Source organism: Gorilla gorilla, chromosome X (assembly GCF_029281585.2).
Source record: "Gorilla gorilla gorilla isolate KB3781 chromosome X, NHGRI_mGorGor1-v2.1_pri, whole genome shotgun sequence".
In the NCBI taxonomy this organism is placed as follows: domain Eukaryota; kingdom Metazoa; phylum Chordata; class Mammalia; order Primates; family Hominidae; genus Gorilla; species Gorilla gorilla.
The window spans coordinates 42,974,656-42,997,676 of NC_073247.2; the positions used below are offsets into that span (position 1 = coordinate 42,974,656).

At 33.7% G+C, this 23,021-nt stretch overlaps 1 protein-coding gene across 8 annotated transcripts in view; it reads right to left on the minus strand.

Annotated features, from left to right (window-relative positions):
* The window catches only part of DMD (dystrophin), a 2,091,067-nt gene that overhangs the window by 1,326,462 nt on the left and 741,584 nt on the right, over nucleotides 1-23,021 (minus strand). For all 8 annotated transcript variants that reach the window (XM_055376532.2, XM_055376533.2, XM_055376528.2 and 5 more), the window contains exons 23-27: nucleotides 20,124-20,336; nucleotides 16,236-16,349; nucleotides 15,084-15,239; nucleotides 6,329-6,499; nucleotides 271-453 (exon numbers count right to left, since the gene is read on the minus strand). In XM_055376532.2, coding sequence (XP_055232507.1) covers nucleotides 271-453; nucleotides 6,329-6,499; nucleotides 15,084-15,239; nucleotides 16,236-16,349; nucleotides 20,124-20,336 — 837 coding nt within the window. The remainder of the gene's footprint in view (nucleotides 1-270; nucleotides 454-6,328; nucleotides 6,500-15,083; nucleotides 15,240-16,235; nucleotides 16,350-20,123; nucleotides 20,337-23,021) is intronic.

Below are 23,021 nucleotides of genomic sequence, written 5' to 3' on the forward strand. Positions count from 1 at the left end.
TATATTGAGTACTAGGCTAAGTACTTTAAAGAGAATAGCTCATTTAATTTTCTCAACAACTTATGAATTATGTATTATGTCTACTTGACAGATTGAAAACAGGTTTACACAAGTTAAGCAAATGGCCCAAAGTCATACAACTTATAAGTGCCTGAATGAGGAATTCAAGCCAAAGTTGTTTTACACTGGAATCCATGTTCTTAACCACTATGCCTCACATATGACCATGTATTGACATATCATTGACAAAGACCAAGAAAAGCAACTGACTTCCAAAGTCTTGCATTTCCCATTCAGCCTAGTGCAGAGCCACTGGTAGTTGGTGGTTAGAGTTTCAAGTTCCTTTTTTAAGGCCTCTTGTGCTACAGGTGGAGCTTGAGCTATGACACTATTTACAGACTCAGTAAGGAGTTTCACTTTCGCTTCTTTTTGTTGGGCCTCTTCTTTAGCTCTCTGAAAAATAAAGAATGCTCTCTTAATAGCACGAAAATAACTTTACATCCAAAATGCATTTCTATGAATCACATAATTTCTTTCTCACAACATCCCAGTTAGAATGAGATTTACAAAAATAAATCTAATATGAACTCCAGTCTCTTCCATAAATTTAAGTTTAGTTGAAATTGGAAAGTTAAAGAAATAATTAATTATAAGAATACAACAGATCTGTAACAAGAATAGATTGAAAAGTAGTCTGCATGGGGGTATGGATTTGTGGTCAAATATATACACAATGATATAAATACAATTGTTTGGAAAAGGCAAAAAACAAATATTTCAATATTAACTAGGTTAAAAAATATTTGGCAGTCTAGAATCGAAATCACTTATAAATTACTTGGATGAATAATATTGAAACCATCACAAATATCATTATTTAAGTCAAAGGATACTTAACATAGAAAGGACCCCTTGATGCTATATTTAGGAACATATTTTGATAAAAGAAAGTTTCGTTCAAGAATTGAAAACACATGAGAGAAAGAGAAACCAAAAAGGAGCTGCTGACAACAGAAGCTGGCCTGACACCCAGCTATGCCTTGGTCTTCTCAAGTGGAAAATAAACTGTTTCACAGAATTTCTACATTGGAAAAGTCCACTTTGTTTCCATAATGGATCGAGACCACGACAAGATCATTCCATAATCATGTCTGAATCCAGACAAAAACATCAACATTACCCAAACCACAAAACGCCCAACACTCTCCTATCCTGGATAATGTGAACGAATGCCATTTCTTTATTAATTGCAACTTTAGCCTCATTCTGGTCTTCTCTCCTTCTGGACAAGATACGATACCCATAGAGCTATCCCTAAACACTAATGACAAGCAATCCAAAGAAAAGCTTTTAAACCCTCCCTCAAATCCCCTAACACAAGCACAAATCCTACAATGTTTTTTTTTTTTTTTCATCCACACGTACCCCCGGCCTCCATGTTGTGTATTCTCCCTCATTGCAAAAAGTAATGAACCCAACTTGTTCAGCTACAAGAGAGTTGGTGGTGGTCTTCGGTTGGGAGACATTTACACTCCTTAACTTCAAATGCGTACATGTATTTTAGAAACACACACACATACACACTGTATCTTTAGTCTGTGTTCCTCCAGGGGTCAAACCTGACATTAGCTTTCAAATATAAGTAGTTTATATACGTGTGCCATGTGAAAGAAATTCTGGTAGCTGAATGGGGAATTGAGACAAGAAAGGGAAGAGAGATCCATATGGGCATACTTATTAATCCCAGCAAACACTGTTAATGACTGGAGTTTAATCCTGTTAGAAAGCCCTGAGAAATATATACCTGCGGGTTATCCCATTCAGGGGTGAAGAAATTGGGGTAATATTTCCATATCATCTTCCCTAATTCTTAAAGGCTGTGGGGAAATGTTAATTTCCCAGTACTTGCAGCCTACCACACAAGTGCAAAAGTGGGATTCAGTGGCCACAGAAAGCCATCGAGTAAAGGAACTCAGGTTCTATAATGTAGAAGTTGGGCCTGCATACAATGCGGTGGTTAAGGTAAGGGCTTATTGGCAGGATATGGATAAGGTCAGCTATAAAATGCCTTTGTATGTGTCAACATAATCACCCTACTCCTTTGGATTTAGTACCACAATTCCTTAAAAGTATGCATTATGTCAGAAAATGCAAATTGTTTTGCCTATAGAATGCTTACCTTCACCGATTTTACTTGATTGAAATCTTTAGTTCAATATTCTAAATAAATCAGCTTTTTGGCATCACTGAGCATAGAGTTTGTTTTTACACAAATTGAATTTTGACTTAATTATAGTATAATCAACAAGTTTGATAACCATTCATCATTTAATATGTGCTACTGTGTTCTGTGCCAGCCATGTCATAAGTGCTACCTCATTAGATCTTTACCCAAACCTTCTCAGATGTGTTTTGTTATCTCTATATTGGACATCAGAAAACTGAGGTTCAGAGAGTTTAAGGAAACCATCCTCAGAATTATATCCTCTCTTTCTCATAGTTTCTGTTAAGCTAATCTCAAATGTTCCATGAGCTGAGGAAGGAGCATGTTGTAGTCAGTCTAATGAATAAAATTACAATTTATACTCATTATAAATAACCCAAGCAACTACATAAACATGTAGAATGAAGAACTTCTTTCCACGGTTTTTAGGCTTCATATATTCTTGGTTTAATAAGAGGCTCAGATCTTGGGAAATGTTCGAAGAAGAAACAGCAAAATTTATTAACCCAGGTACATATGAGGAAAGAAGATGATGATGCATTTCTCTACTAGGAGAAAAAGTAGAAAGCTAAATGACTGGGACAGTTTCTATACAAATCCTCATAAAAACGGTGGCTCTTGTTTCTTTCCACGAATCTAACTATGATATGCTCTGCCATCTTTCATTGCTAGGATTTCACACCATTGCTTCTTAAAGTGAGCGTGCTTGGAATCACTCTGCAACTTGTTCTTTGGTATCAAACTGAAACTTGTTAAAAATGAAAAACTTCAGGCCTCACCCAAGACTCACTACATCAGAAATTCTGGGGTCAGGGCCCAGCACTCTGTGTATTAAACAAGACTTCCAGGTGATTCTGATGTCCATTCAGATGCAGGAATGACTGCTGTAGTGATTATACAAATTTATTTGTGTATTTACTATTCTCACTTTACGTGTAAGTTCTGGTAAGCACTAGTACTAGACTTATAATAGAGTAAAAATTAAAAAAAAATAAAAACAGTTAATAAATTTCCAGAGTGTTTTTCAAAGGGTTTTAGTAAAAAGTTTTACCATATAGTGATTGCTGATCTCCATAAAAGTTTTAAAGTCAGAGGTTGTTTATCAAACACTACCCTGGGTTCTTTTATGTCATAAAAACTTTCCTTTTCAGGGGAAAAATAAGTTATCAAAACAGCACTTTCATTTTCAAGTAAAACACAGGAAAGAACATAAAAAGAAGGGGGTCTCTATTTCTTATTTGAGTATCAGGGAGAGATGTCAAAGTAGGTCTGTTAGTATCTTCTGACAATAAAGAAAAATTAGCTATCAAATGAGCACAGGTAGAAGTCAGGACAAGGCACTATTGCTAACCTCCAGGTGGTGAAGTTGACTTACAGAAACTGTCTTGAGTAGCAGGCTGAAAACTCAAGAAATGAAATCTTCCTGCCAACTCTTCCAGTGGTTGTTGCCAGAGGCTTCCAGAGTTTACCTCTTTTTACTATCACCCTCATACTAAACCAATTTTGTAGCTAGACCAATTATCAAAACATGTCAATCAATGTAGACAAATTTGTTGGAACACTCATTTCAAGGATGGTTTTCAAATTTTAAAAATTTGAGACAGTTTACTCTAGAGCACAGGAAAATAAGAGAGATCTGACTGGGTTGTTGGTGACATAGGCAAATCGCTCATAGGGAGAGGGAAGAGGGCCAGAAGAGGGACTGAACCAAAGGAACCCAGGGATAATCAGAGCAGCTGAACACAAATGACTCTATAGTATCTACTTAGGGATCTGAGGTAGTGGCCATATATAAATAGATGCAGTGAGAAAGGAATTGAGATACAAGAGAAAAGGCCATATGAGTGACACACACTGGAAAAGAAAGGAAAGGAAAAGGAAAAGGAAAAGGAAAAGGAAAGGAAAGGAAAGGAAAGGAAAGGAAAGGAAAGGAAAGGAAAGGAAAAAAGAGATGAAATAGAATAAAATACCTTCAATCCTGTGGGCTCTACCACAGATAAAGTCTGTGACTATGGCTAAATTATTTGACCTATCTGGGAATTGCAGTTTTCTGATAAGCAGAGAGAGAAGTGTGGATTACACAAGTTTCAAAGTACCTTCTAGCTCTCACATTCTGATAAAGTTTTCCACAGGGGTGACCTCCCCAAAGTCAAATTTTAAATTATTTTGGTCTCTCTTTTGAAATACTCCAATGGTTTTTCTTGTCCATTTAGAATAAAAACTGTGATACTCTAACAAAACCCGTTTGTTAACAGATATTTGCCCACCTCCCAAGACTTATCTGAGGTAATTTTATCCCATTTTCCTTCCTTCAGGCAGACAGATTTCTTTCTCTTCCCAATTAGCTTCAGGGTCTTTGCAGAAGCTATGCTCTCTGAATAGAATGTGTTTCCATTAAGATTTTTTTAAGTGGTTGGCTCTTCCTTATGATTCAGTTCTCTCATATTACATACAATTCTTCATAAATGCTCTACAAGTCAAGTTTTTCTAAAATAGCATCCGACCACCCTCAAATCCTGCCTGAACATTATTCATTCTTGATTTCAAAATCCATGTTTACTTTTAGGCAAATTATCATGATTTCATTTATTTTTCCATTTATTGCCTGCTCCTCACCACACGCTAGAACACTAGAATGTAAATTCCAAGGCAGTGGTCTTGCTCACCACCCTCTATATTCAGTAGCTAGAGGGTGTTTGGCACATAGTAAGTATGCAATAAGTTTTAGTTGATAAATATGCTATTGCCAGATTAGAATAATTGGGTGTTTTTAATACTCTAGAAATGATTAGTTTATACAAATTTTTTCTTCATTATAGTTTTATACGCACATAATATTTATACATATTTATGGAGTATATTAGATATTTACTTTCAACATTTGACTAAAGCCGTATGACAGATTCGATATTTAAACATCTGAGTTTTCATGTGAGTAACTTTCTGCTATTAACTATAATAGATATTTCTGAATTACCATTTAAATTATATAATAGAGTACACAATTTTTTACCACGTGGCCCTTTCACAATTAAAATAATAAATAATGAGTCATGGTCATTTATACTGTGCTAGGCATTGTGCTAGAAATTTCATATTTCATCCCTCTAATGATTCTGAAAGCAGACATTCTGATACCCAGTTCACAAATGAAGGAATTTGGCTCAGTAAGCTTATGTAACTCACCCCAATTTATACAATTGGCACGGGGCCGAACTAAGTTTTAAACTCAAGTATCTGGCTCCACAATGATTTTTCCTTGTCACAATACTTGAACCAAATATCTACAGTACTAATATTTCACGTTATTCTCTAAGTTCTTGCTAGCACATAAAAATAATAATTATGATTATAGCTACTAATTGAACACCAACTCTGAGTTAGGCAATTTACTTACATGTTAGTTACAATCAACAGTTCATACATTCAAGTGAGGAAGTATGATGATATAAACATGATAAAACAGAGGATTATATTGACTATTATATTGTTGCCCAAGGCCATACGAAATGCCACTATGTAGGTTCAACTCCAGGCTTCACCTCCAAATCCATACTGCATACTACATACCAGTTTCCTTGGTCATAAGTCAATGTTATATTTTGTCCTATTGTTTCAAGAAAAGTACTTGTAAACTCAGTCCTTTCTATCCATATTAAAGGCTACGGGTTCAAATATTTAGTGTTTCCAAATTCTCAGAAATGCCTTTAAACTACCAAATTAAATTAACACAGTTTGTTGACTACATTATAAATTTGTCTTTTCAAGAATACTTTTGCACAGTTTCAACGTACATTTACATCAGCTACAGACAGTTAATGCAATGAGATCATTCTGCTCTCTTAATACTACATGATTTTAAAGGAAAATTGTTTCAAATTGTGACTTTCAATTTTCATAATTGACCACAATGCATTAAAATTAAGCAGTTTAAGGTTGTTAAAATGTATATTAAACTTGAAGCTAAATTAAAATTATTAATTAAAAATCAACCACTTCTCTTAGAACCAGGAAAGAGCAGACTGTATACAACTTCAAGCATTGTTGCATTTCTTTCTTTTTCCATCTATTTCCTTTGTTTTACTTAGTTTATCTTTTTTTTACCTTCATCTCTTCAACTGCTTTCTGTAATTCATCTGGAGTTTTATATTCAAAATCTCTCTCAAGATACTCTTCTTCAGCTTGTGTCATCCATTCGTGCATCTCTGATAGATCTTTCTGGAGGCTTACAGTTTTCTCCAAACCTCCCTTCAAGGCCTCCTTTCTGGCATAGACCTTCCACAAAACAAACAAACAAAACACGATTATTGACAGTGATGAAACATTATTATTATATTATTTGATCAGTATGTAAATAACAGAAAGCTTAGATAGTAATGATAAAGAAGCAAAAAGCTTATATGCATAAGAAAATAACTCATGGGGATCAGATACACTCAATTTCCCATAAGTGTGAAAATAAGACATGTCTGTTTATTTGGCATACTTAATAAAATGAACGTATTGCCCGATGTTGATAATTCAGCTGTTTGTGTGACAATGCTTTTCTGTGAATGGAGAAAAACAAGGCTTTTTAAAATAATATGTTTCAGTTGGAACAGTAATTTTACTGGCATACATAGAAATAGTTATTCTTTGTGTTCTTTCATAATGTTTTACTATTTTAAATATTCTAAGAACTTCATAATCATGTATCTACAGAAACTCTCATAAATTAAAAAGAAAAAACGAAAAGTGCATAAAACGTAGTTTGGCAATTCACAAAGAAGATAATATATGGCAATAAACGTATATAAAAGACGTTCTAATACCATTTATAGTTAAATGATTGCAAATCGAAGTGAATTAATGCATTTTCACATGTTAAGACAGGGAAAAATAATAATTAATAAAGAGCCCATTTTGGGCAGGGATGTGGAAAATCAAAGTTTTTATACTTGTTGAGGGAAATATCCAACATAATACAACCGTTTAGATAGTAAGATGGCAAAACATATAAAAATGTTAATGTCCACGAATCTGAGTCAACTGCTCCATTTTTTGAGAGTGAATCATGCCAACCAAAGTGTAGAGAGTAACATGTACAATATTTAATTCAGCTTTAAAGACCAAACATCTTGAAAACAAACCCAAAGGTGCTTTCATAAGAGATTAAATTATGACATATATATACTATGGGATACTGTGCATCACAAATACATCTTTACTGAAATGAAAAGTGGCTCAATATAAAGTTAAACGTGTAAAATGCAAGTTGCAACAGTCTGTCTGTGGTTACAGAAAACATCTGCTATTTAAAGCCTCATGCATTTCTGAAAACTAAAACTTTCTACAATGGACTCCATTACTCATTAACCAGAAAAATGCAAAACTTAAAACATTTAAAAGAAAGTCATATACCTTGTTACAAGGCACTCTATAGTATTACAATTATTATACATAGTGCTCACTTTTACTTCAAAAAGTAATTCTATTCAAAAGATGGTATTCTTCTCTATGGTTTAAACAACATTATATATTTTAAGTAACAGCGTTTTCATAGTATTGTTTTAATATATAATGCACAGTATTAGTAAAATGAAGTGTTCATGGTACTTTGCCCAATAGTAAATATGTGTAGAATCACCATCGCATTGATTTTCCTCATAATTTACAACCATTTTGAGCCTAATATAGATAATACTTCATTTTAGGTTCTTTACTTACCTAGGGAAATGTAGTACCTGATCTATTACAATGTAAATAAAGGTTTCACCCTAACACATCTAGAACAATATGTCTTGCAATTGTACTAGAAAAGGTATAAATGTTATTTTGTGCAGTCAATGAACCTATAATAAACTTAAGAAAACATGCTGCTATTTTTGCTATTTTATAAATTAAGAAAACCTGCTGCTAAATTTCTACTTAGAAACTCTGCGCTGTTATAATATCTTTTAAGGCAGTGGGTGAAGCTACAAAAACATTAGAGGGACTAATGGAATTCAGCCAAGACTTCTAGTAAAAACTATACATTCACATACATACTTTGTGTGTGTGTGAGTGTGTGTGTGTGCACGCGCTCAAGTATGGTGAGATATTGTTGGATCCTGGAAATTTTGAAGGCAAAAACGACAGCATTTGGTGATAGATTTGATGTCTGGCTGTAAGAGAAATATAGGAGACAAGAAAATCTCGAGGGATTTGGCTTGAATAAGTGGAAAGATGGAGGTGCCATTTGTAATAACAGGCAAATTACTAGGGTAGTAGGCTGGGGTATATACATCAGGAATTTTGGTTTGACATGCTAGATTTAATATGCCTATTATTAATTGATGTGGAGGTGTTGAGTGGGCAAATGGGTATGCAGGTCTAGGATCATTAGAAAGGGTCCAGATTGTTAAAAAAAAAAAAAAAAAAAAAAACTTACAGGAACAACTTACAGATTACATTTAAAACTATGGAGCTTGATAAGTTGACCCAGAGAGTGAGTGGTAATAGGGAAAAAAAAAAGGAGTCCACAGACTGAGCCCTGGAACACTTTCAAATTTAGTGATCAGGGCAATAGAACCACCAAGGATATTGACAGTGGTCAGGGAAAACTAAGAGATAATTAAGAAAGAATGATGACGCAGAAGCCAACTGAATTTAGCGATTTAGTGATACGAATTCACTGGTGACCCTGACAAAATTTGCTTTAATAGAATAGTGAGGATAACAGTTTGATTAGCTCTCTTAATTGGCTTCAAGAGAGAAGGGAAGGAGTGAAATGGAGAGAAAGGAATGTCTGTAAAGGGAAACGGGAATGGAGAGGTTGCTAGAGAGACTGTTGTCCAATTGAGGATTCTTTTAAATGACAGGAGATATTACAGAATAATTCTCTACTGATGGGAATGATGGGAATGATGTAGCGTGGGGAAGATGTAGGAGGTAGAGGGCTGTTCATTAGCTGTTACAATGTCCTTGTGCAGAGACAAGGGAAAGGGATCCAGATACATAAGTGGAAAAGCTGGCCTTAGACAAAAGCACAGAAAGTTCATCTATGTAAACAAATGGAAAGTAGAGTCTGTGAGCTTATATGCAGGTCGGTGGGAGTACTGCAACTTCTATTCTGATTGCTTATATTGTCTCGGTAAAACAAGAAGCTAGTTTTTGCAGAAAGATGGAAAGACAGTTAGAGATCTGACGAAAGAGATCTGGAGATCACTACACCCAAAGAGTATACTGACCCAGAGAAAGACAATGATCTGTAAGCTGGCAGAAAGACATCCACCTAACCTCTAAATCCCATTTATTGATAACTATTTACTATAAATTTAAAGCCACTAATAATTAAAATATATAACCATATATTATTTATTTAGAAAGTATACATGTTTTATAATTTTATATATGTAGGTTTCTATTTGTTTTCTATTTAACAAACATGTATAGTGATTAATCTATGTTAGATGAGGCTCTATACACCTTGAAAAGATGAACTCATTTAATTATTATATACTTATGAATTATGTATTAATATCATCACATTTTAAAGATTGGGAGACTGAAGCACAAAAAGGTTAAACAACTTTTCTAGAATCACACAGGCAGTTTATGATGTGGATAGACTTAAACCCAGGCGATCTGATCTCAGAGCTTCTGGTCTTACACACTGTGCCTTTCCATCCACAAAAAAAATATTCTCCAGTATTTCACCGCGTGTGTCTGGTTTATTTCACTTAGCATACTATCCTCCAAGTTCATCTATGCTGCTGCAAATGGAAGAATTTTCTTTTTTAAAGCTACATAATATTCCGTTATATGCATATACCATGTTTTATTTATTTGACAATATACATTTAGATTGTTTCCATGTCTTGGCTACTGTAAATATTGCTGCTGTAAACATAGGGGTGCAGATACCTCCTTGAGATCCTGATTTTATTTCCTTTGGATATATATCCAGAAGCGGGATTGGTGAATCAAATGGAAATTCTATTTGTAATTTTTTGAGGAACCTCCAAACTGTTCTCCCAAATGGCTGCACCAATTTACATTCCAACCAACACCATAAAAGAATTCCCTTTTCTCCACATTCTTGCCAACACTTACTATCTTTTGCTTTGTTTTGTTCTGATAATAGCCACCCTAACAGGTATGAAGAGGTTTTTGTGGCTTTTAACTGCATTTTTCAGATAATTAGTGATGCACCTTTTCATGTACCTGTTGGCCATTTGTACGTATTCTTTAGAGAAATGACTATTCAAGTCCTGTGCTCATTTTTAATCAGGTTATTTTTCAGTTTTATTTTTGCTATTGAATTTTAGAAGTTCCTTATATATTTTGGATATTAATCATTTGCCAGACATATGATTTGTGAATATTTCCTTCCATTCCCTAGAATCTAAAATAGTCAAACTCATAGAACTAGAGAGTAGAATAGTGGTTTCCAAAGGCTGAGAGAGGGGAAAATCGCAAAATGATGCTCAAAGGATACAAAGTTTCAGTTATACAAGATGAATTATCTCTGCAGATCTACTGTACAACATTGGGCCTATAGTTAAAAATACTGTATTGTAAAAAATATTCTAAGAGGATAGATCTTAGAAGCTTTTATCACAAAAGAAAAAAATTAAATAAATTAAGGGGCAGAAGGAAACTTTTGGAGGTGATAGGTAAGTTTATCATCTTGAATGTGGAAATAGTCTCATCGGTATACCCTTATCCCCAAACTCATCAAGTTGTATAAATTAAATATGTACAGCTTTTTCTATGTCAGTCATACCTCAACAAAGTGCTTTAAACAAAAATAGATTCTTTTCCATCTCTAAGAGTTTACGAATTATCCAATTTGACCAAGCATTTTAGGGATGGGAGCATGGGGAAATCTTCTCAATAGGCAAGAAACAGTATCTTATATACATGTTATCTTTATTTTTATGTACCTCGTTTATATGCCCAGTTTGAAAAGTGTACTTGACTTCCAGATACATGTCTGATTGTCTTTTTCTCCAAAATAAATATGGCTAAGATGGAACCGCTAGTCACTCTAGTAAGCTATTCCATTTTGTTCTTCTCTTAGTACCCACTCTTTCTTTAAAATCACAATGACCTACAATGTAGCTCATAACAGAAGTATATCTGAAAACACTTTGATTCTTCCCTCATTCTTCCTCTAGACTTTCAGCAAACACTCTCCTTCAGCAAGCACTGCCAGATCTAATGGGATCTGTTAAAAAGAATAAAGGAATGTGTCATGTTAGGATAGGAATAATACTTCTGGGTAGATGTAAGTGTGAAAGTCCTCATCAAAAATGTAATGAGGATACTAATCCTCTGTTGGATGAGTAGTTTGCAAATATTTTTTCCCATTCTGTGGATTGTCTTTTCACTCTGTTTACTGTTTCCTTTGCTGTGCAGAAGCTAGAAACTCAGATATCATAAAAACAAAAATAATGATTGTTTTTATGATATAAAACATCATATCATATGTTGATGTGATGGGATTCAAAAATGGGCAAATAATCTGAACAGTTATTTCCAAAAGAAGAAAAAAATGGCCAATTAAGATATGAAAAAAAATTCCACATCGGTAATCATCAAATAAATGCAAACTAAAACCACAATGAGGTATCATCTCACCCCAGCTAGGATGTATATTGCCAAAAAGACAAAAAATAATTGTTGGCACGGATGCAGATAAAAAGGAACTACACTACACAGTTAGTGGGAATATAAATGGTACAGTCACTGTAGAGAACAGCATGGAGGTTCCACAGAAAACTACAATATCCACAAATATCCGCTTTTTCCTGCCTGTATTTTTTTTCTACCTGAACAATTGCAATCCCTACCTGCTTCCACTTCAGCCCTTTTGATTTATTTTTCTTCTAATAGGAATATGCAGCAAACTTAAAACAACCATTTTAAATGAAATGAAATGATGCCACTCCTATGCTTAAAAGTCAGATGACTTTCCAAAGTACTTGACATAATGACTAAATCATCACTGTGGCTTCCATATTCCTCTCTGACTTATTTTCCCACTCTTTTTCTCCTGGCTTCCTTTGAGCTCCTCAAACATGCTAAGCCCTCTCTTGCCTCAGAGGTTTTCTCCACTTCATTTTCTGGCAGAACTCCTTCACACAACAAATTGTCAAGTTCCTACTACTCGGGTATCAGCTTTAATTTCGCCTCTTCAGAAAACACTCTACTGACTACCCAATAGAAAGTAGTTTTCCTGCTCCTGTCACTCTCATTTAAAGGGTTCTTATTGCTACATTCAGAGTGTAAGCAAGACTTAAAACCAGACATTGTTGTGATAATGTGTTAACCTATTTCCTTTCCATTTTCACCACTAAACTATTATCTCCGTGAAGATAACTACAATGTCTATTTTATTCCCTCACGTATATCTGATAATTTTTTTAGAAATAGCTAGAATCTAGATTTTTAAAAACTTATATACATACCCTTTAGAATTTAAAATAATAATAACCATTTTATATACCCAAAATTAGATCATGGGATGGGAAAGCATCCTCAAATATATCAGATATTTGGACAATTTTGTTTCAAATTATTTATGTTTTTGCAGACATTGGCAGCTGGTGACAAAAAAGGAATTATCTTTAACGCAAAAGAGTGTATCACACACTTATTTTGTCTGTAGATATTTCTGATATGCATAGATTTACACTTCATTTCCATTCTTCTCTCTGGAACGCTGAATTGGTAACAATATTCACATATGGCTTCCTTGTTTTCACCGCATCGTCGTCGTCTTCTTCTTGAGCGCACTGTTCCTTCCTTTTACAACCTAACTCATTTGGCTACAAAGTCAGAACATGGCCAGAGTGATACTCGTGGGAAAAGCACAGATACATACAATATTCTAAGATTAGAACATGGAGATCAGAACATAGCTTGGATCTATAGCTTTTTTGCTATGCAACAGATGAGTGTGTTTAAAATATTTCTCTTGAACAACAAATTCTTAGTACATATAACAGACATAAGGTCTTAAGCAAAGAAATTTTTAGAGAGCCTTTACAAATTGTACTCCTGCAAAATGTAAAAATCTTGAGGTTTTAGTAATATTGTTGGTTTTATACTTTTTTTTTTTGGCTGATGTTTTCCCCTTGCTCTACATAAATTGGTGATGTTCTTTCTATTCATCCATTAAGAACATTCAACAAACAAAAAACAAATACCTTTCATACTGGCCTTCCAGGAAAACATCAATGGTATAATCTATTATTTAAGTAATATTTTTTTTTCCTGAACAACTCTTCTACCACTGACTTACTTCAGGAGAAGAATGTGAGCTAGCTGACCCAGGGACAGCTCATCTGTGAATTAACAGAACCAATGAACACTTGTCAGTGATTGTATTAGCTGAGTGATTTGCCTTGACTTTTCTAATTTTTTTTTTCATTTTCAAATGTAGCTTTTGCCTTTTGACATTACTTCTTTTCTATTTTGAAAGTTTACTTATCAGTAACAAAAGACCGACTGCCTCTAACACGTAAATTGAAACCCCTTATTAATTTCCAAAAAGGTACAGTAGTTCCCTTGTATCTTTGGAAGATATGTTCATACCAAGACCTCCAATAGATGCCTGAAACCATGCATAATACCTAACGCTATATACACTAGATTTTTTCCTACTCATACATACCTATAAAATTTAATTTATAAATTAGGCATAGTAATAGATTAACAACTAATAAAATAGAACAAGTTATCTCTCTTTTTCTCCCTCTCAAAATATCTTACTTTACTGTGCGCACCGATTTTAGGATTCCAATTGACCACAAGCATTTAAAACCAGGAAAAGCAAAACTGCAGATGATTGGGGACTAATGTATTGGTGAACTTAAAAGTATTCATTGCTTTAGTTCAAAATTGTATCTTTCGAACAAGAAGTATTTGATATACACTATTTTTGAATATATCTTACTATCCATAATTGAATATTTAAATATAAAATAGGTATCTATAAAATATTCTTCTGTAGAAAAATGAGAAACTCAAATATGAGTGTACAGTCATTTTGTGTGTGTGTGTTTTTTTAAATTCAGCTATTCTTAATGGTTACTGAATCTTAATTGTTATTTAAAACTAGATGTCAGCCAGGTGTGGTAACTCACACCTATAATTCCAGCATTTTGGGAGGCCAAGGAAAGAGCACTTGTTTGAGCCCAAGAATTCAAAACCAGCCTGGGAAACATAGCAAGACCCTGTCTCTACCAAAAAATAACAAAAAATTAGCCAGGCATGGTGGCACACACCTGTACTTCTAGCTACTTGTGGAGGCTGAGATGGGAGAATTGCTTGAGCCCAGGAGGTTGAGGCTGCAGTGAGCCGAGTTCACACCACTGCACTCCAGCCTGGGTGACAGAGGGAGACCCTGTCCCAAAAAATAAAATAAATAAATAATAAATGTGTCGGAGAGGCCAAACTTGGAAATGTTAATCGAAAGTTATAATTATTTATCCTATTTCTACATACACATATATTACCCATGCATTTTATTTTGTACAAAATATCTCCATGTAACATATTTTTCTTAATCCCATTATTATTATACATTTATATTCTGAAGAAAACATGGATTGGAAATAATGACTAAGAATAGGATTTCATTTTTTAGTATGACAGTTGTGTTCAAGAAAGTCATTTTAGGACCAAAATAAGATGAATGTGTACTATTTAAAATATATACCATGAAAATATTTAGATATGCTAGAAAAAAGATTAATTTGTCAGAATTAATTGTGCTTTAAAGCAACAACATAGGAACAAAGCCTTAACCGAAAGTAACGGTGAAGGGAGACATTAGGAAATCTTAGTTAAGTACGTTGAGGCAAGCCACAGTGAAAGAGATTGTCCATACCTGTTGGCACATGTGATCCCACTGAATGTTAAGTTCTTTGAGTTCTGTCTCAAGTCTCGAAGCAAACTCTGGCTCTGCTTCATTCTTTATCTTCTGCCCACCTTCATTGACACTGTTTAGACTGGGCTGAATTGTCTGAATATCATTGACTAAAAGCTAAGAAAATAAATCAATTTAAGCCAGCTGAAAAAAATTACTGCCACATATTAGATATGCAACATAGCTAGAAAATGTAAAATTAGGACTGATGGCATTGCATATGGATTTTTGTCTTTTAAAATCTGAGATACAGAGATATTGATATAGATGACTGCATAACAGTCTTGCAAAAATGTTCAATGGTTATTATGGCATGAATCCAGTGGGGAATTATTTGTATTCTACTTATATCAGAAACAAAAGGAAATAAATTTAATATTTCTGGTTAGAAAAATGTGTGAAAATGATGGGCTTCATACTTTATTATCTTTGTTAGTATTTTCATTTTCAAACACAGGATATTGCAGAAATTGTTTACAGTGTAATGGGTGTGAAGGTTATTTGTGAGGTGGATTTGCTTTTTTAGCTCGTATTGTAAAAAAACTTCCTTAAAGAGCAAGATTGTTTTCTTCCTGCTGCATGACAATGGTATAATGAACATTATTTCAAAATGCATATTGTGTTATATTATAGTACAGTGCATTATAGATGAAGAGAACAACACAGTATGAACAGTAATTTGTCATAAGAAATAACAAGTAGCTCCAAGGATTCTTTACCTTTAAATTACCTTTAAATTATACTGCATTTTATAGTAAAATAATGTTATCAAATGAGGTTGAGTACAAGGCAATGTTTTGTCAGTTCCTCACTTACTCAACCCAGGGTTTCTCAACATTGGCACTAGTGACATTTTAGATTGTGCAGTTCCTTGCTCTGGAGGAATGTTCTATGGACTGTAAGATATTTAGCAGCATCTCTCTCCTCTACCTATTAGACACCAGTAGCATCTAACCACCACCCCCAACCCAGCTGTGACAATCAAAAAAAGACGTTTAAAAAAATCCACTGGGGAGAGGAGAGCAAAATCCACCCCGGCTGTAAAACACTGATCTAACCAAATAATAATCATACAAAATTATTCATATTAAAGGTATCATATAAAAATCTTACTCTGCACTGTTTCAGCTGCTTTTTTAGAATTTCTGAATCCCCAAGAGCAGGCCATTCCTCCTTCAGAAAAACATCAACTTCAGCCATCCATTTCTTCAGGGTCTGTATGTGATTCTGAAACGAGACCCGTTCTAAGGCATTACTGGTGTGCTGATTACTTTTAACACAATTCATCATTGTGTTATGTCTAAACACAAGCCATAAAACAATTCCCATGTTTAAAGGATGTCTCTAAGTAGTTCTTGAGACAAAGAATATTTTTACTAAGACTGCATTTTTATGGTCTACTGTATGAGCACTGGTGTGTGAAGTGTGCTATTGTTAAAAATAAAAAAATTACTACCAAATGTGGTTTTATCATGTTACTCTCGAGAACATTAAATCATATCCCCCTCTAGAGAAATTTTAAGTTACAAAGCAACTCATGAGAATACTAAAAATGTGCCCTTACAGTACATAAAACAAACTATGAACAATAAACTCAATGTAATGGTGTCTTTATAGCATCCCTAAACCCGAACTTTCACAAATTGTTTTCTACAGATGACAGTTTAAATAGTCCTTCCAGTTGGGAACTTTCGGACTAATATTTTGTCATCTTCAAAGACAGAGCTTTTGCTTTTATTTGTCTGACCAGTACGAAGTAATGATCAGGTAAAAATCATCATCTTTTATCATTTATAAATAGCCAGTATCTCTCACCCATGATTCTTTCCCGTATTACCTTTTTTTTCTGCTGTTTTGCCACTTCTAAAAAGTATGATTCAACGATGCTGTCTACATGTGTTATTTTCTTCCGTTTTACTTAAATTTATATTGAAAATATGTGCTCCACAGAAAGTTTCCCCTTTAATATGATTATTAATAATAATTTTTAAAGTATTTATCTAAGAGAACTTCAAGATGATCACCTTGCTGTTATCTTTCAAGTCTACATTTGCTCTTCTTTCACATCTTCACTGTCCTTGTTAAGGTCTTTTTTTTTTTTTTTTTTTTTTTTTGGGATGGAGTCTTGCTCTGTCACCCAGGCTGGAGTGAAGTGGCACAATCTTGGCTCACTGCAGCCTCCACCTCCCAGGTTCAAGCGATTGCTCCTGCCTCAGCCTCCCAAGTAGCTGGGATTACAGGCGTGCACTACCATGCCCAGCTAATTTTTGTGTTTTTAGTAGAGACAGGGTTTCGCCATGTTGGCCAGCATGGTCTTGATCTCTTGACCTCGTGATCTACCTGCCTCAGCCGCCCAAAGTGCTGGGATTATAGGCATGAGCCACGACGCCTGGGCTGTTCAGGTCTTATTAGTGACTCCACTAATGCACTGGCTCGTTTTGATATCTGCCTCGGTCTCACCTCATTCTAATTATTGATCTACAGTGATGCCAGTAATCTTCTCCTCTCCTCCTTCGTCTCATCATGGGAATGTTTTGAAAACATAAGTGGAATCATATTATTTCCCTCTTTAACCAATAGCAGTTTTTTCTTATTAAGTTTTTATTGTTATTATTATCAGTCTCATCACCACTAGATTAAAACTCAGATTGTAAAACATAGCATCCAAGGACATTCACTGTCTACTCTCAAAACAGTTTTCCAACCATAATATTTTATTAATCCCCATATGTATTGTCTCCCCAGTGTTGAACTTATTTCAGTTAACTGAAAATGCTGCTATGCTTTCTCAAGAACTCTTTCTTTCTCCGGTATTAGCTAACTAAATTCTACCTCTTTAATCTATAGCAGAGACAACCTATGTTCCAATAATATTTCATAATCCTTTTTCCTAGTTTATGTTGGATTTCCTTCCTGCCTACTGTGATAACCTTTCCCATACTGTTTAATTTATTTACGATGCAAGGCTGAATAATGTTACCCCCAAGATGTCCTCACCCTAATCTCTGAAACCTGTGAGTACATTACCAGAAAGGACTTTGCAGATGTGATTACATTAAGGATTCTGATGGGGAGATTATACTGGATCATCCACCAGGGCATGATGTAATCACAAAGGTCCTAATTAAAAGGAAGTCAACACAGGGAACAGGATAGGGAAAGGAAGGTGAGAAGGAGAGGTAGAAAGAGAGGGAGAGGGAGATAGACAGGGAGAGAGAAATTGACACTAGATGATGTTACACTGCTGACTTTGAAGATGGAGGATGGGGACACGAGCCAAGGAATGCTTCTAGAAGCTAAAAATGCCAATAAAACAGACTCTGTCTCAAAGACTCCAAAACAGACAAAGTCCTGCTGACACCTTAAGTTTAGCCACGGAGACTAATTCTGAACTTTTGACTTCCAAAACTCTAATAAATTTGTGTTGCTTGAAGCTATTAAATTTCCGGCAATTTGTTAGGAGTGCCATAGGAAATGAATACACCTACCTTCCTCCTTCACTAGAATGTGGGCTCCTTGATAACGAGAGCCATGTAATTGTGCCCTCTTAGGCCACTGGTCTTGACAAATAATAGATATTTTCATGCAGTATTTACATAGGTATGCATGTACACATATGTTTATAAGTAAAGAAATGCTATGCATTAAAGAATGTTTTAGGTTTGCTTAGTGCTTTGGTTTGTAAAAGGTAAGCACAAAAACTAAGCAGCTAGACTGGGATTTAAATCCAGGAGCATATTGTTGCAATGTTTTTCCACCATACCATAATGTTTTCGACATTTCCTTCCCAGCATTAACATTTGTCACAATAATTGACCACTCAAGGGACACATTACTTACCTTATTGAATATTTTAGGCTTTTAGACCTTAATGCAATTGTTGGTTTACTGTTTTTCTTTAGCTTGAGTGGTTACTAGTATGGTGGCACTATTCAAACAAATTAAGTCAAGGGAATTTGGTTTCAGGAAGAAGGTGATGTGGTAAAAATTTAAGCACAGAATTACAAATTCGATATGGTGATAAAATAAGTTATTACTATATATTACATATGTAACATTAATATACATATGCAACATGTTACATATGTAATATATATTACATTAGATATGTATATATGTACATGATATATAATTCATTTATACACGTATATATATACACACACATATACATGTTATATGTGTGTGTATATATATACATATATATGGAAGCTAAAAATGCCAATAAAACACATTCTCTTTCAAAGGCTCCAAAACAGACACAGTTCTGCTAACACCTTAATTTTAGCCCACAGAGACTAATTCTGAACTTCTGACCTCCAGAACAGTAATGAAATAAATTTGTGTTGTTTGAAGCCATTAAATTTGTGCTAATTTCTTAGGAGTAGCATAGGACATTAATACACCTACATTTCTCCTGCACATATACATATATGGAGTTATACATAATGGGATGAATATATAATGCAATTTTATGAACATATCACCATATTTTATATATATAATAGCACATGTAGACAGCGTAGTTGACTCATACTTTTTATAAGTAGCAAAACAGCAGAAATGAAAGGTAATATAGGAAATAATCATATACATACTATACATTATATATATATAAAATGATTACATTATACCTCTGTATAATGTATATATACATAACTTTTTTCTAGTCATAAGCTAAATGATTACCCATATCTTAAAAGACAACCAGACTAAATGAATGATTGGTTTTGAAAATTATTAAACTAAAAACATGTTTAATTCCTATTGGTAATGGTGAAAATAGAAAATTCATTCTAAAAACACTGAGAAAACTCCTATTCTTTTCCTAGAAGGAATAAGCAAATCACCATCCTTTGTAAAAGACTCATGTCTTTTCATCTTCTCACTAACTTTGAAAGATGCTGAAGGTCAAATGCTTATGTACCTTTACAGTTTACAGTGTATCGTTAGGGAAAAAACAAGTAAATAAAAATGAGTGTAGAAAGTAAAATCTTGAATTACCTGAATTTTTCGGAGTTTATTCATTTGCTCCTCTAGCTTTTGACAATGCTCAACCAGCTGGGAGGAGAGCTTCTTCCAGCGTCCCTCAATTTCTTCAAATTCTGATTGATATTTCCGGCTAATTTCAGAGGGCGCTTTCTTCGACATCTCTTTCACAGTGGTGCTGAGATAGTTTAGGCCACTTTGTTGCTCTTGCAGAGAACTTTGTAAAGCCTAAAAAACAATTTTTTAAATACATTGACCCTAATTGATGAATAATAATTGATGAGTTTTAGTTAAATTAACTGTACTTGAAATCTATATGATTCAAACATGTAAACAAAGTAGATGATCTTCTATCAGTTATAAACTTCTAGTGGTAATTTAAATTTTACATATTATCCTAAGAGTAACTTGAATATTATTTAGTGATATTTAACACTCCATATGTATTTTTCTGAACAATGTCAAATATATCTCAAAACTATATCTTACAGAGCCAAAGAGTTTTAGTGCATCTAATTTTACTGAATTAAGTATATATATTAATAACCGCATTTGTGATACAGTTAATGGAGTTGAAATTAATTATACTGAGCTTTCAGGAAAGTAAACTCTACATAAAACTATAGCTAATAATATTGATATATGGAATAGAAAAACTTATTGAACAATCTATGTACTTAATATATTTTCAAAAAATGTTATTCTGTTATGTAGTATTATGGTGGAATTCAAGGTTAATTTTGTGGAGAATTTATACAATTTATTTATACTTATTCTGTATAACACATGTAATTTCCTACAGTAGGATCATAACTTTAGACTTCCCCTGTTCAATATTTACTTTAATGTTACTTTTACTTTATAAAATAATAAAGGCTTATGATAAAAATGGAAAAAAACCAGAACTACTAGTACTTTATATAAATTTTCAATTTGTTCTACGTATAGCTAAATATTAAATATATGATCATATATGCACACATAAACAGTTATTCTTTCCCCTATAATGTGACCTATATCAACCCAAAATTTGTCAAATATCTAAGTTTTATAGTTTCATAGTATCCTAAGCCTATTTGGTGGTACTTAATTTGTTTTTTTAATTTACTTTCTTAACTTTATTTCACTTTTTCAAATTGTTCCCCTATGACTGATTATTTAGACAACATCTAGCATATAACTACACTTTGAGCTAGGTGTTTTAGTGTGAGCATTTGCCCATGTCAAATAATTATTTTTTCAAAAACAAAAATTGTAGTGGCTTCTGTAGTTCAACAATTTCCATTATTAGTTCTACACATTAATTTCTAGTTTTCCACTCCTGTAAATTATGTTTATCTCTATCTACCTACCTATCTATCCATCCATCCATCCATCAATCAATATCCTATCTATCTCCAGTTCCATTTACATCTTTGAGTGTATTCTGATTATTTCCATCAGATACAGATTTCATGGAAATTATATTAATGTTGTATGTTATTAGGATGCACTGAAGAGTTAACCTCAGTAAAATTCATATTGAATTTACATTTCCAGCAGTAAGAGACAATTTTTAGTTCACCACTTCCAAATTGGTACTTACATCTTTTGTGTGTATGCAATTTAGTATGCAAAAAAAATTCTCATCTTGTAATTTTTTTACTTCTTCCTTTACAATTTAAGTTACAATTATTCATAGGTTTATTATTCATATATGTCTCTTTTTGGAGGACACCTTACTCAAGACTTTCTTCCTTATTCACAGAAAAAAAAAAGTTTCCTTGGTAGCATATTTCTTTAAAATTGTCTCTGGTGTTTTTACAATATTTGTGATTGCTTCCATTGATTTTTATGCTTCTCCGCCTAAATTTTTATAACATTATTATTTTAAAAATTTTCCAAAGTTTGGGCTTCCTCACATTTTTTAAACATTTTATTGTATGTGGTTTTTATTTTGGTGTAACTTTGGGGGAAATGTTCATACTTTTTTTTAGTTAGTTAATACATTTCCCAATAATATTTATGAACAATTATTTTCTTTCCTATCTTTTTCAGTGGAAATAGTCTCTTCTGCTCATCTAATTGCCTTTTCTTGTGTTTTCTCCACTCTTATTCTTGCACATTTTTATTCTTGTGTTTAAAAGTTTACTAGTTCTATTAGGCCACACATTTTTCCAGATAGACTTTGGAATCATTATGCCAAGCATTAAAAACCACAACAAAAGGAAACAAAAAAGGTGAAACAGCTACCATTTGGTATTGTAGTAGAATAAATATCTAAATAGGACAATATATAATGAAAGTTGTTTAAATATATTTTTCTTTGAATACATTACTTCAAAAAAATATGTAATTATCCAAAAAAACTTCTATATGATAAAGTTAAAATTTGAATTTTTAAACATTTTTCTTAAAATGCACATATTATCTCAGCTTCTAAATATAACTAATACGTTTTCATGTCTTCAGAAATAAAAAGTTATTGAACACATAATGTAGTATTTTATAATTAGTAGGAAAAGGGCCGGGCGCAGTGGCTCATGCCTGTAATCCCAGCACTTTGGGAGGCTGAGGCAGGCAGATCATCTGAGGTCAGGAGTTTGAGACCAGCCTGGCCAAGATAGTGAAACCCCATCTCTACTTTAAAAATACAAAAATTAGCCAGGCGTGATGGCACGCACTATAATCCCAGCTACTCAGGAGGCTAAGGCAGGAGAATCACTTGAACCCGGGAGGCGTAGGTTGCAGTGAGCCGAGATAGCACCGCTGCACTCCAGCCTGGGCAACAAGAATGAAACTCCATCTAAAAATAAAATAAAGTAGGAAAAGTATTCTAAAATCTCTTACAAATTATTTCTTTCATTTCCCATATTAGTATATCTTTCCTGATATAAGGATGTTAAAAAAAATTTAGCTATTAGAATTCAAATG